At 42.1% G+C, this 13,236-nt stretch overlaps 1 protein-coding gene and 1 non-coding gene across 4 annotated transcripts in view; both read left to right on the forward strand.

The window, feature by feature from the left end:
- KLHL29 (kelch like family member 29) overlaps positions 1–13,236 on the forward strand; it is a 1,407,189-nt gene that overhangs the window by 1,292,979 nt on the left and 100,974 nt on the right. For all 3 annotated transcript variants that reach the window (XM_077488859.1, XM_077488857.1, XM_077488858.1), the window contains one exon: positions 11,009–11,202. In XM_077488859.1, coding sequence (XP_077344985.1) covers positions 11,009–11,202 — 194 coding nt within the window. The remainder of the gene's footprint in view (positions 1–11,008; positions 11,203–13,236) is intronic.
- TRNAS-CGA (transfer RNA serine (anticodon CGA)) lies at positions 2,153–2,234 on the forward strand. The gene has a single exon. It is a non-coding gene; the product is annotated as a tRNA-Ser (tRNA).

A 13,236-nucleotide genomic window follows, 5' to 3' on the forward strand; every position in this document is an offset into this window, starting at 1 on the left:
CTAAAAAAATAACTAGCTACCTAGCGACACATGCAGCAATCAGAAAAATGATCACTTAGTGACACTGGCAAAAGGGGGTGAAAGGGTTAACTCTAGGGGCAATCAGGGGGTTAAATCTTTATTGGGGGGTGATAGGGGGCTACCCTGGACCTAACACTAACTGTCCTGACAGTTTTTACTGTCACAACTGACACTGAATGCATTGATCAGTAAAGAAATGATCAATGCAATCAGTGACACTGTGACTGGGGGGGGAGGGGGGGCGGGGGGGGATCGGGGGGCGATCGGGGGGGGGATCGGGGGGGGGGGTTTGTGTGCCTGTGTGTACCTACATGTCAGTGTAGTGTTGGTGCACACTTACTATTAGTCTTCTCCTCGTAGTCCGGTCAAAAAGACCGCCCCGAGGAGAATGACATCACTTCCTCCTTCCTGTGTAAACAATACACAGTGGGAGGAAGCTTCTCATTGGCCAGGAGCGATCCAGAGGGGGTGGCCGAAAACCAATGGCCATCCCCTCATCACGGAGCGCTCCTGGAGCGAACCGGACCGCCGTAACCAGCGGGAGGGGGTCCGATCGGACCCCCCACCCGCTGGAAGGCAGGCACGTACATCTACGTGATTGTGCCTGCCTGTGCCATTGTGTTGACGTACATTGGCAATACGGCGGTCCTGAAGTGGTTAATGTGTCATGACTGGTAGATTTCAAATTTTTAGCAGGGGTTCCCTGAGACCGGAGAACTATGTCAAGGGTTCCTCTGTGTTGGAAAGGTTGAGAAAGGCTGTTCTAAAGGGTGCATTAGAAATATCTTGTAGCCATGCATCATGTGAGACTAGGATGATAAATTAAGAGGTTAGGATGAGTAAGGGAGCAGAGTTGGAGGTTTGGGACTATGTTTGCATATGGGGTCAGGAAATATTTGGAGAATAGGTTATGAAGCATTTTGGGCATCTTGAGTTGAGTTCTGTCATTGATTGGAAGCTACTTTGCAGATCTACAGTGGAGGCAGCAGATGAGGAGTGGTGAGAGAACAATGGAAATCTCCAGAATGCCCATAAACCTTTATGGCCAGACACAGGGCGGGGGGTGGAGCGGGGTATCACTCTAGGCAAACAACTAAATGCTCAGTTTGAAATATATATACATGAGTATTTCTACTTCTACCCATCCAGTCCTTATATTTAGCCCTTGTACACACGGTCGGACATTCCGACAACCAAATCCGCCGGATTTTGTCCGAAACTGTTGCATACAGACAGTCGGACAAAATTGTCAGAAAATCCAATCGTACTTAACGTGATGACGTTATTTCATTAGAACGGGACTACGTTCAGGCTAGTAGCCAATAGCTTTGGTCTAGGAATTTGATCTGAGTATGCGTGGCACTTTGTCCGATCGGAATTCTCTACACATGATCGGACAAAGTCCGATCGGATCATGTTGTCGGAAAATTTTATAGCCCAGCTGGAAAACTTGTTCTGTCAGAGTATCTGACCGAAACAGTCCGATGGAGCCCACACACTGTCTGATTATCCAACAACACGGTCCTATGGGACATTGTCCATCGGAATGTCCGACTGTGTGTACAAGGGCTTAAACAGCTCTGCCACAAAGCACGGCCAGAAGGATTGCATTATTTTTCTCTGTTTACAGTTAAAGCGGAACCAAACGCATCCATGTTTTCCAAAATAGTTACATTCAAGGCACGCCATGATTGATAATTGTCACAGTTGCTAGTATTCTCAACCATACTGTCAAGTCGTCAAATGGCTGGTGTCATAACTGATAACATGTACAGCACCAGGGCAACTGCAGATCAAATAGGCTAAGATGGCAGCTTCCTTGGCACCAATGCCGCTGCTTTAAGAGGCATTAGTGACACCACCCCACCCCTAACCTGTGATTGGATAGTGAAGGGGCAGCAATATACTGTGCAGGTCATTTCTCTGTTCCCTCTGATTTATCCTCCTGTCACCAAGGTTCTTTATAGCATATTAGCAGATGTGCATGCAGCACACCTAATAATAATTAATTAAATATAAATCATTTAATGATTTCTGAATAAATATAGCGTTGCAGTAGTGTGTGTCTTTTATATCTGCCTTTAGTTCATTTTTAGCCCATCAGGAACCAGATGAAAGCATGCTGTGTACAGCTGTGATGGCCGAGTGGTTAAGGCGTTGGACTCGAAATCCAATAGGGTTTCCCTGCGCAGGTTCAAATCCTGCTCACAGCGAGTGTATTTTAATAAAGATTCAGTTTAATGGAATCATTGAAAACGCTAAATTGGTGAAAATGTAACAATTACAACCACCAAGGTCCTATAATAACTTTAATAAATTACTGAGGAAACCTATTTGGGGGGTGCATGAAAAAAAAGGGGTGGGGATATCCTTTATGACCTCATGTTGTTTGTGATCCAATAAAGGTGTTTAGTGATGTCATCAGCGTGTGGCTTGTGTTAAGCTGTATGTACACTAGTAGAATTTCACCAGGACTAGCGTCCCCACTGGAAAATTTCCCCTCTACTCCTGTTCTGGTGACACCCCAATATTTGGGATTTTCTTTCCCTTTTATTCGCAGTGATAACAGTAAACAGGACAAGCAGAGAAGGTGAAACTCCCAGATGGGGGCACAGGCAGCAATAAAAACCTGACCAGTGTTCTAATCCCTCTCCACTCTATCCAAAACTAAAAAGAAAAGTTTTTTTTTCTCCACTTACACTTTTTAAGTCATGGAAATGCTGCTTATATGTAAGACGTCTTTCAGGAAGTGCGAGTTGAAAGAGCAGACCATTATACAGATCTACTTGACAGCTGAAAGTGTAATCATTTTCCGCCGTCTCCCTGGCTCATTTTACAAGAGCTTTTTGAATTGCTGCCACATTATCTAAGAAGCAAAAGGGGATAAAAATGCAAGTGAACTCCTGACATCGTGTAGGATAAATCTTCATCGAGAGTGTATTAACCGTACATCTTTACAGTCACCAAGCTAATCAAATCAAATGTCATTGACCGCAAAACTAATTTAGCGCTCCAGTGACGTATCAGTGATCTGCGTACTGTACTGGAAGCAGCTGCCATCTTGTAATCATTTGCCCACAGAGCATTCATCTTGAAAGCGTCTGGTCTTGCAGGGGGCTAAGAGAAGACTGTAAGTGCAGATGCATTTATAATTGAATGCTGCAGCACATATTCTTTTTTTTTAACCGGAGGCCATAGTTCTACTTTAACTTTAACAGAGAAAAATCAGGCATGTGGTCCTGCCGGACAGGACTGTATGGTGTGGCTGAGCTGTGTAAAGTCCAGCACAGAGGTATCACTGTCACACTAGCAAAGAAATTGCCATTTTGGGGCCACTGGGGTCTTTTTTTGTTTTTTTTGTTTATAGTATTGATGAAGGGGTCCTACGTAGCTCCGAAACTATGCACTATGTCTATAGTGATGTGATCATTCTTGAATAAAGATTTGGACGTAAGGAACGATTCATGGTGTGCTGACGAATATGTGTATTTGATTTTTTATTTTATTTTTATGTGTTTATATTGCAAAAAAAAAAAAACCCTAGGTTTTTGGTGATCAAAGACCACCAAAAGAAAATTAAATAAAAAAATAAAATGATATAAGTTTTGCAATTGTCAGTTAAAGTAGTGCAGTGCTCAATAGCAAAAAGCAGCCTGGTCATGAAGGAGGTAAAGCCTTCCGCAGCTCAAGTGGTTATAGCTGTGCCTAACTCTCCCCATGTTTTTTTTTTGTTGTTTTTTTTACCTGTAGTGCTGAACTCTGTTGTTGTCCCACTGAAATCCACTGTTCGGGTGACAGATCTACAGTTAGGTCCATAAATACCACACTTGAAATAAACTCTGGACCTTTTATCTGCTCCTTGTAAATGGGATAATGAGGGAATAACACACACCTGGCCATGGAACAGCTGAGCAGCCAATTGTCCCATTACTTTTGGTCTCTTAAAAAGTGGGAGGCACATATACAAACTGTTGTAATTCCTACACCGTTTGCCTAATTTGGATGTGAATACCCTCAAATTAAAGCTGAAAGTCTGCAGTTAAAGCACATCTTGTTTGTTTCATTCCAAATCCATTGTCGTGGTGTAAAGAGCCAAAAAGATTAGAATTGTCAATGTCCCAATATTTATGGACCTGATTGTAAGATCCTGTGATGCCATCTTGGTCCTCTTTCCCTAGTTGCAGTGAGTGAAGGCATCCAGGCTACCGATGATGTTACCGATCCTGTAGCCTCTTGGGAGATGTGATGTTAGTGCCCCAGGAGGCTCCAGGACCAGGGGACACGTCATTCTGGTATAGGCCAGCATGGCAGTCAGAGGGGGCCAGACAAAATGTTTTTTTTTAAAAAGACACAAAAAAAATGCAGGGAGGAGCTAGACAGAACTGAATCTCTTTTGGGAGTTAAGGTTCTCTTTCGTAACAGACAAACTTTCAAGAATGACTTATAGCAGGCATACAGAATCCTTTACAGTCACACAGCACATCAGCCATTGTCAGTATTACATATTCTAGTATATGGCAAGCAGCATCTGATTGGTTGCTCCCAGTTACCGGTCTTCTTGAACTAGTTTCTAAATAAGCGGCATTATCAATTCTTCACACGAGGAAGGTTCAATTACTGCAAAGGAGCTTGATGATTGGTAAGGTACTGCTTCACCCCACGAGCCAGACCAAAGGCTCCTTTTAAGTAAAAGGCTTAGGCGAGCCAATTAACAGAGGGATACGAGAGACATCATGTTGTACTATTTTAACAGATCTGATGAGTTCCACTGAATAAAATGTTTAAGTAAAATAACAGTTTATCCCTGTATAGTTGCTGTTGGATAGCTGCCTCATTGATTTACAAGGAGGGAGAGGGAAAGGTCAAATGTGTTCATGGGGAAGCTGTGGACTGAGCGCAGACGTGCTGGGAATGCCGTGCCTTGGCTAATTTCAGAAACCAGCATTGTTTGGGCTTCCTGATATTACAGGGAGCATAGATTGGATTGAACAAGTCATTTAGAATAGCAAAAAATAGATTGAGTAGGTGACTGCACCCTAAGTATGCAAGCCACATGTAAACAGATGGGTTTATGGGTGTAATACAAGTTTTATTTTAAAGCGGACCTCTCAGGAGAAAAAAGAAGCTGATATGAGGACTCCACTGGCAGACTGGGTGAAGTGCTTCTATTGATCCTTTAAGTGAAAGAGAGGGCAGACGGCTAAATTCACAATATGAAATCTGTTTGCGTGAAGTGTCCTACCAGACAGTTTTAAATTGAAACCATAAAAGTACAAAAAGGAGCATCAGACCAAAACCAAATGAAAGAGACCATAAGAATTTTAACTGTTGGTAAAAAAAAAGTAATATGAAAACATCCAACGCGTTTCAGGGGCAGCATCGCTCCCTCTTCCCAGGACTGCCATCCTCCATTACTGCTCAGCACTGCTGTCGAGTTGTTATGTGGGGAGTTCCAACATAGATCTGTGAAGTCACCATTTTCTCTATCTTGGAGTCCATCCAAGTTTTATCCTGTGCTGAGCACTGATGGGGGAATGGTGATTCCACCCAAAATACATTACATTTTTTAACAACAATTAAAATTATCTTGAGCTTTTTCATCCAATTTTGGTCTGGCGTTCCATTCTATATTTCTAGGATTTGAGCTATTGTTGGCTACCCATTGCTGGATAGGAGCCGCCTCGCCAGAGATATTGAGCTTTGTTTTAAAGTTTTCTTTGTTTGACTACACATGCAAGTTCCCTGCTCCTCTTTGAGTACGTTGTTCTGGAGTTTTACATTTCAGACATCCCTGCTAGACAACGCTGTGACCTCACTTTTTTTTTGCTGCAATTAAAGCCATACAGTCTGGTCAGGGACCACCCCAACTTTTGATTGGATAATACTGATGGTTGACAATGCTGACCCTTACTCTCCTAATCTGAATTATGCTGCAAAGAAAACTACAAGAGACCAGTATAAAGACTGACTGAGGAATTATTTAAAATACAATTAACGATTTTTCAAGGACTGCCTCACTGGTTTATGTATCTAAACTTAACTGAAATCTCAACAATCTTATTAGCTCTCACAAGTTCTCTTCTATATAAACTACAGAACATGTACCCCTCTATGTTATGGAGATAAAGAGAGGAGGATGTGTAAGTCCACATCAGGAGAACAGCCTAGGGTGACAACGCTGCTTCTCCATAGATGCAGTACGGTAAGAGTGGGTTGTCACCCAAGGACAGGAAGGCTGTTATTGGCAGGATTATCAGATGAAAATAAAGGAAAGAAGTCTGAAAGAAAACCAAGAGCAGCCACCACATTTAGAGTCCATTCACACAGGGGCAACTTTGGATCCGACTTGAAGTCGTCCCAAGCAGCCTCAAGTTGCGCAACATGATAAAATCAATGTAAGTCAATGAGAGCCGTCTTAATGCACACTACTGAAGCTGCTCCGACTTCAGAAAAGGTTCCTGTACTACTTCAATCCAACTTCTAGGCAACTTGTACCCATTGATTTCAATGGAAGTTGCCTCCAAGTTGGATCCCCTGTCTTAACGGAAGCAAGTTTCTAGGAAGTAAAAATAGTTTTCTAGGCAAACCCCTCCCTCCCACAGAGCTGATTATTATGTGATTGGCAACTGGCAAAGTCCCCTGTCCTGGAGGCAACTTCAAGTTGCCTTGTAAGTTGCCATAAGTTGTGCTGTGATTCATACTCAAGTCGTGTCCAAGTGGCCTCCCAAATTCTCGCTGGAAGTCGCGTTGCCCCTGTGTGAATGGACTCTTAAGTACTCGTAAACTGCAAAATAACCTCTTATAGATGTACAAGCATATGTGTGGTGGCAAGGAAGGAGGACCTTAATGCCCACATGCCTCACAGGGATGTTTCTGTGCTGAGAGAGCCCTCCTAGTACAGTGATGGAGCTGTCATGATAGGGAGCTGGTGGGACAGGCTCCCAATCAAGTGACTACTGTGACAGCCAGTCAGAATGGTCATGTGATCAGGAAGTACATCCCGCCCCCCAGGTGTACAGGTCCATTTAAAGGGACACCGAGGCTTGATGGGAAGGGTTTACATTTTTATTTTATTTTAGATATGCTTTAAGACTCTTACTGAAAATACACTGTGGTTTCCATTCAAGCATCCCTTTAGGTGGCACAGAAGAAAACAATTTTCCAGCACTTAAGCAATAATTGTCTTCTAATAAAGAAAAAATCATAACATTTTTCTAAGATTTAAAAATCTATTCCTCTGCAGCTAGCTCAGCACCTTTTCCAATCTCGTTCTCCATTTATAATCTAAATACATATTTGCGTTGTCACCTGCACTCATTCTCACAAGTTCTGCCTTGTGCCATGTCACTTTATTAATCTTTGTCAGACAGGTCAATAGTTTTAAGTTCACCGTGTCATCTTAATTCCCACTCCTGTCGGTTATATTTAAAGCCAGTGCCTCGCCGGAGTTTCTCATTCTGTAATAAACAGACTCTAAAAATCACTCATGTAGACACTCTATGTATTGTGTAAGCGATGGTTAATAAAGCATGAAGGTAAAAAAAAGGAGACAAGAATCACATGGAGGTGCAATTGTCTTATTGGCAATTTGTGATTAAAGGAAAGGATGCTGCAGTATGAAATGACAATAACAATTCTTTGTTACATGACTAAATCAAACAATACACATTAATCTTCTGAAACAATGAGCTATAGAATGTTTCAAAATGCAATGCATATATAAGGAGGTAAGTGGTAAAGTTGCAAAATTTTAGATTTATTAGGAACATAAACACAGGAGGTCCAGCTATACTTCTCAACCTAGTAAGATTGGAAAGAGGTTTCCACCTTATAGCACAAAGTACTAGTTAGGAGTGTGTCTATGGGAATGTTTGACCATTCTTCCAGAAGCGCATTTGTGAGGTCAGAACGAGAAGGCTTGGCTCACAGTCTCCACTCTAATTCATCCCAAAGGTGTTCTATCGCGTTGAGGTCAGGACTCTGTGCAGGCCAGATAAGTTCCTGCACCCCAAACTCGCTCATCCAAGTCTTTATGGACCTTGCCTTGTGCACTGACCCAACTCATTTAGTGTAGGGGGGATTATGGTGTGGGGTTGTTTTCCAGGGGTTGGGCTTGGCCCCTTAGTTCCATTTAAGGTGTCAGCATACCAAGGCATTTTGGACAATTTCATGCTTACAACTATGTGGGAACAGTTTGGGGATGGCCCCTTCCTGTTCTAACATGACTGCACCAGTGCACAAAGCAAGGTCCATAAAGATATGGATGAACGAGGTATCACGGCTCCGGCACTGTGAGTGGCCTAAGCCGCGATACGTCACTCCCGCGCATGCGCTCAGGAGTCTTTTTACCAGAAGTCTGCACTAAGGTACAAGTCAGATTTTAGGCACCCCCTGCAACAGGAATTCTAGTTTTAGCGAGATACAACCCAAAGGTTAAATACTTCTAGAGGAGTGCAGACACTACATTTTTTCACATTAGAATACTAATAGCAATTTAGAATATTAACAGGAACCTATGGCCTTGTTGTAGGTTGCTTTTTGTGAAGACTATAGGCAGCCATGCCAAAAGCCATGGAGCAGGTACATTCCACAGTTGTCTCCCCTACTAAAATTCAATTCGGGGGTCAGTGGGAAAATGCCCCTCTTACAATGAGGATCAGAATGCCACCCTTGCTGACAGCAAAAAAGATTAATATCATGCTGGTGACTCTGCCAGTTGGCAATGGACCTGGATTTATTCAAGTACCATAAGGTAGGAGGTCAACAGAACCCATAGCAATCTCTAGAGGAACCCTAGGATTCCAAGGAACCTTGGATTAAAATGGCTAGTATAGAGCAGTACTTACAGTTTATATGCAGTGTTCAGGTTCGGTTAGACGCATTATTTTAACGAGCTCTAATATAAATACACCAACATAATTTGCTGGGTTCAAGCCTGGCCCACCAACTTGTCTCCTTTGCCTCACCACTGGCCCGGTATTGTAATTGGCAACCACACTGCCCAATAGTGAGGCATGAGCAGTATAAGAGAGAGGGCCCATTGGGTTCCATAGAACCCCCGGTTTGGAAATGGATATATTATACAGGTGGCCTCTTGCTATGGCCAGTGCTAACAGATTATCCTTGGGGTAAGGCAGAAGTTAAAGTCTGCACAACATTACTTTAGGCAATATCAAACCTAATTTGCTCACAGCTAATATATCAACATTGGGCAAAGCTCAATGGCAGGCCTCAGCTTATACAAGAAGCAGTATGTATTTGGGATGCGAGGTATGAATTCTACAATATCCACCTTCATTGCAGCTATTCTTACATCAACATAATGAGCTATATTCCAGGGACAATACACAATCCTCTTCTTTCTGGACTTGAGCAAACAACGGCCATTGCTCTTTATGTGTGCGGAGCAGGCTGAAGTCACAGCAATTGTGTTTCTATGCATTACTGCGTAGAACCTTTATTACGCTTGGTATATATGGTCATGGAATGTGATTTCATGTAACAATTAGAGAAAGAGGCAATATGACAATGTCACATGGATGTATCTATTGGTTCATGCATATATACAAGACATGTTCAAAAGGCTTGCTCCTACAGTACAATAGGAGCTTTTGAAGTGCTCTGGCCTTGCAAGTCTGACATTTTCTTCCTACATATCCATTAAAGAAGGAATGCACATAATTGTGAACTGTTTAAGTTAATGTACATACTGTGCTTCTATATATACACACCAATCAGCCATAATAATATGACCGTCCACCTAATATTAAGTAGCCCCCCTTTTTGCTGGCAAAACAGCCCTGACACATTGAGGCATGGACTCCACTAGACCTCTGATGCTATTGCATCAGTAGAAGATTCTTTAAGCCTTTGCCACCTTGCCCTCTTCCCAGTGCATTCTGGTGCTACCTCTTCCCCAGGTATATGACGCACACGCATCTGGCCATCCATATGATGTAAAAGAAAACATGATTCATCAGACCATTCTCCTTCCATTGCTGTGTGGTCCAGTTCTGATGCTCACATGCCCATTGTAGCTGTGGACATGGATCAGCATTGGCACGCTAACCGGTCTGCGGCTACACAACTCCATACACAACAGACTACACTGTGTGTTCTGACACATTTATATAAGACTACACTGTGTGTTCTGACACATTTATATAAGACCCAGCGTTACCTTTTTCAGAAATATGAGCTACAGTAGCTCTTCTATTGGATCAGACTACACAGCCAGCCTTTGCTCCCTACATGCATTAATGAGCCTTGGCTGCCCATAGCACTGTCACGGGTAAACTGTTTTTCCTTTTTTGGACCACTTTTGGTACGTTCTGACCACTGAAGATCAGGAACATCCCACAAAAGCTGCAGTTTTGGATATGACCCAGTCCGCAGGCCATTGCAATTTGGCCCTTGTCAAAGTTACTCAAATTTTGACATTTGCCCCATTTGTTCTGCTTTTAAAACATCAACTTCAGGGACAAAATATTCACTTGCTGCCTAATATATCCCACCCAATTGTAGATGCCATTGCATTAAGATAATCAATGGCATTCACTTTAACTGTCAGTGGTCATAAGATTATGGCTGATTGCCGTACATTTCTAATTAAAAAAAAGAATAAAAAAGCAGAAGAATAGGCACAGTCAGCTGTCAGCTGGTATTGTTGACTTTCTGCAGCAGATCTTCCCCCAGAGCCCTCAGACCTGCTCATCTGAAAAGTGCAAATGTCAACGGTTGTGAAGATCAGTGCCAAGGCATTCACTTGAGACATCCCAATAGACAAACAGAAGGGGGAAGCTCCCTCGAGGGACCAGTAGCAAAGGGAGGGAGCAGTAAAGACCTGAAAAAGTTTCCAACCTTCTCAGCTATGTCCTAAATTAAACTTTTTGGACAGAAATACACTTTAAAGTAGTTGGTTAGGATTCTTGTGTTATTTTAGAAATGCTGTCATAGCTGCTAACAATAACAATTGTGTGCCTTTTAGGTATGATACAATTATCAACCAGTGGGAGACGGTAGCAGCTCTTCCGAAACCGGTTCACTCTGCGGCAGCCACTGTGTGTGGAGGAAAGATCTACGTTTTTGGAGGAGTGAATGAAGCGGGCAGAGCAGCGGGGGTCCTGCAGTCCTATGTGCCTCAGACCAATACCTGGAGTTTTATTGAATCACCGATGATCGGTAAGACAAGAGAACATGTGCAATGCAGAGTTCAATGATTGGGTAAACAGATGTGACCTGTAGGCCAAGAACATTGTTAACAACAATGTCTGGGGAATGCCCAGGAAAAAAACAAAGTCTACTTACCACCAGCAAGTACATTGTTAGCATGTGGAGTGTACATTATCCCTTATGTTATAAAACTTTCTATGGAAAACTGTAGAGATTGCCTGATGCAATATGTATAACTAAATGTGTGGCAGCATTTTCCATGGTGGAGCAGATACACTACTCCTGCTTTCAGTAAAGTATTATAAATGTTAATGAAGACTTAAAACAACCATATCTCTAATCTTTAGTCTTCACGCACACTGAGATTTAAAAAATTCTGCTTTTAGGGGAGTCTGTCTTTTTTTTCTGCCTCTAACGTTAGCCTATGCATTTGGCCTATGCACGTTAGCCTATGTGTCAATGCACGCATAGATTTTAGAGGCAGGGGCATTTAGATGCAGACAAAAAAATTGTACATCCAGTAGCAGCATCGTCTTGGAAGAAAATATACTTGATGCATCTAAATGTGTCTAAACGCAGATGCATCAAGCACTTGAGCATTTATTCATTTCAGTAGGCCAGAATAAATGATTATTTTGGCCAATGAAATGAATTATTGCCCAAGCAATTTTTACACACATCAAGTGTTTTTTTTCTCACAAAACGCTGCTGCCAGGGGGAAAGATGTTTAGGATAGCTGGGCAAACACCCTGTGTGCGGGGGGGGCCTTTATCTTGATGAATTCTAACCCCAATCGCCAACACGATGTTAACGCCTTAAATGGTGAAATTATATTTTCCTTATATACAGTATACTGTATAACCAAAATTATACAATTCTGTGTCAAAACCTATTGAAATCTGCACAGAAACCAAGTACTCAAACACACAGTATTTTGTTAGTGGGAGAAGGTCAGAAGCTTTGTTGGTTTTCGTTTATATCTATATTACTGTTGGGAATATTTTGTCTCATTATCTCTTTTGGTTTAAAAAAAATATATATTTTTAAGTCCGCTCTAGTCAATGCTTTAATAGAACCCATGACAGAAAAATGCAGAGCGATGCCTGTATTGCATTTTTGGATGCCAGGGGTCATGTGGAGTTGCAGTTGTGGTGGGCCTACACCGGGCAGCTAGGATGAGGGGTACCCATTGGAACAAACATTTGAAGGTATCTACATTCTCTTAAAAAGGACAGATAATACTATACTGTCTGAAAACCAGATCATGTTATCTTTGTGAGAAGTACAGCAGTTAGACACAGCTGGTAACTCTTATTCAGACAGCTCACTGCTTCCAATAGCTATAAGAGGTCACTTGGCCATCCCGACCCTTTGGCATCTTCTAAAACCCAGTTCTGGTAGAATTGACCCATCAGTGTAGAAAATGAGTGATTAGAATAAACACTGCAAATACCTCTGTGAATACTTGGGTCCAGGTACATTGTAAGTGCAGGACCCTTTTTTTCCATCAACAAGCCATTGTACAAGTCCCATCCTGAATAGAAAAACAAGCAGCAGCGGACTTCTAATGAGACGTTATCCTCAGGAGTATTAACACCATGTAATAAACCCACGGCCAGCCTGAGATGTTCTCTCTTTGTAAGACAAATCACAGCGGGGACTTTTTTGTTAATCAACCTGCAGTCATCTGTATTCCTTTTTACCTGAAACCAAAAAGTACTTAAGAATTTCCATAACAAAAGCACAGTTAGTTTGACAACGGTGAAGATAAGTGTTTTGTCAGGCGTGGTGCAGTTTGGTAATGAAAAACAAATCTGAGCATAAGCTTTTCTCACAGCACTCAGTATATACTCAAAACAAATTTTAGAATACGGCTTCATTGTAAACAGACAAAAAGCACGAGTCTTCAAAATATTGTGGGCAACAATGAATGTTATTCTCAGGGGCTAGGAGTTGCCTAATAGATAAAATAGATGAGAGCATGTCGCCAACAGTACTATGTGGTGGCAACTTCACAATGAAAGTGTTGATGGTACAAATACT

Source organism: Lithobates pipiens, unplaced genomic scaffold (assembly GCF_037356315.1).
Source record: "Lithobates pipiens isolate NorthernLeopardFrog02 unplaced genomic scaffold, aLitPip1_a1.2 Scaffold_18, whole genome shotgun sequence".
Lineage (NCBI taxonomy): Eukaryota > Metazoa > Chordata > Amphibia > Anura > Ranidae > Lithobates > Lithobates pipiens.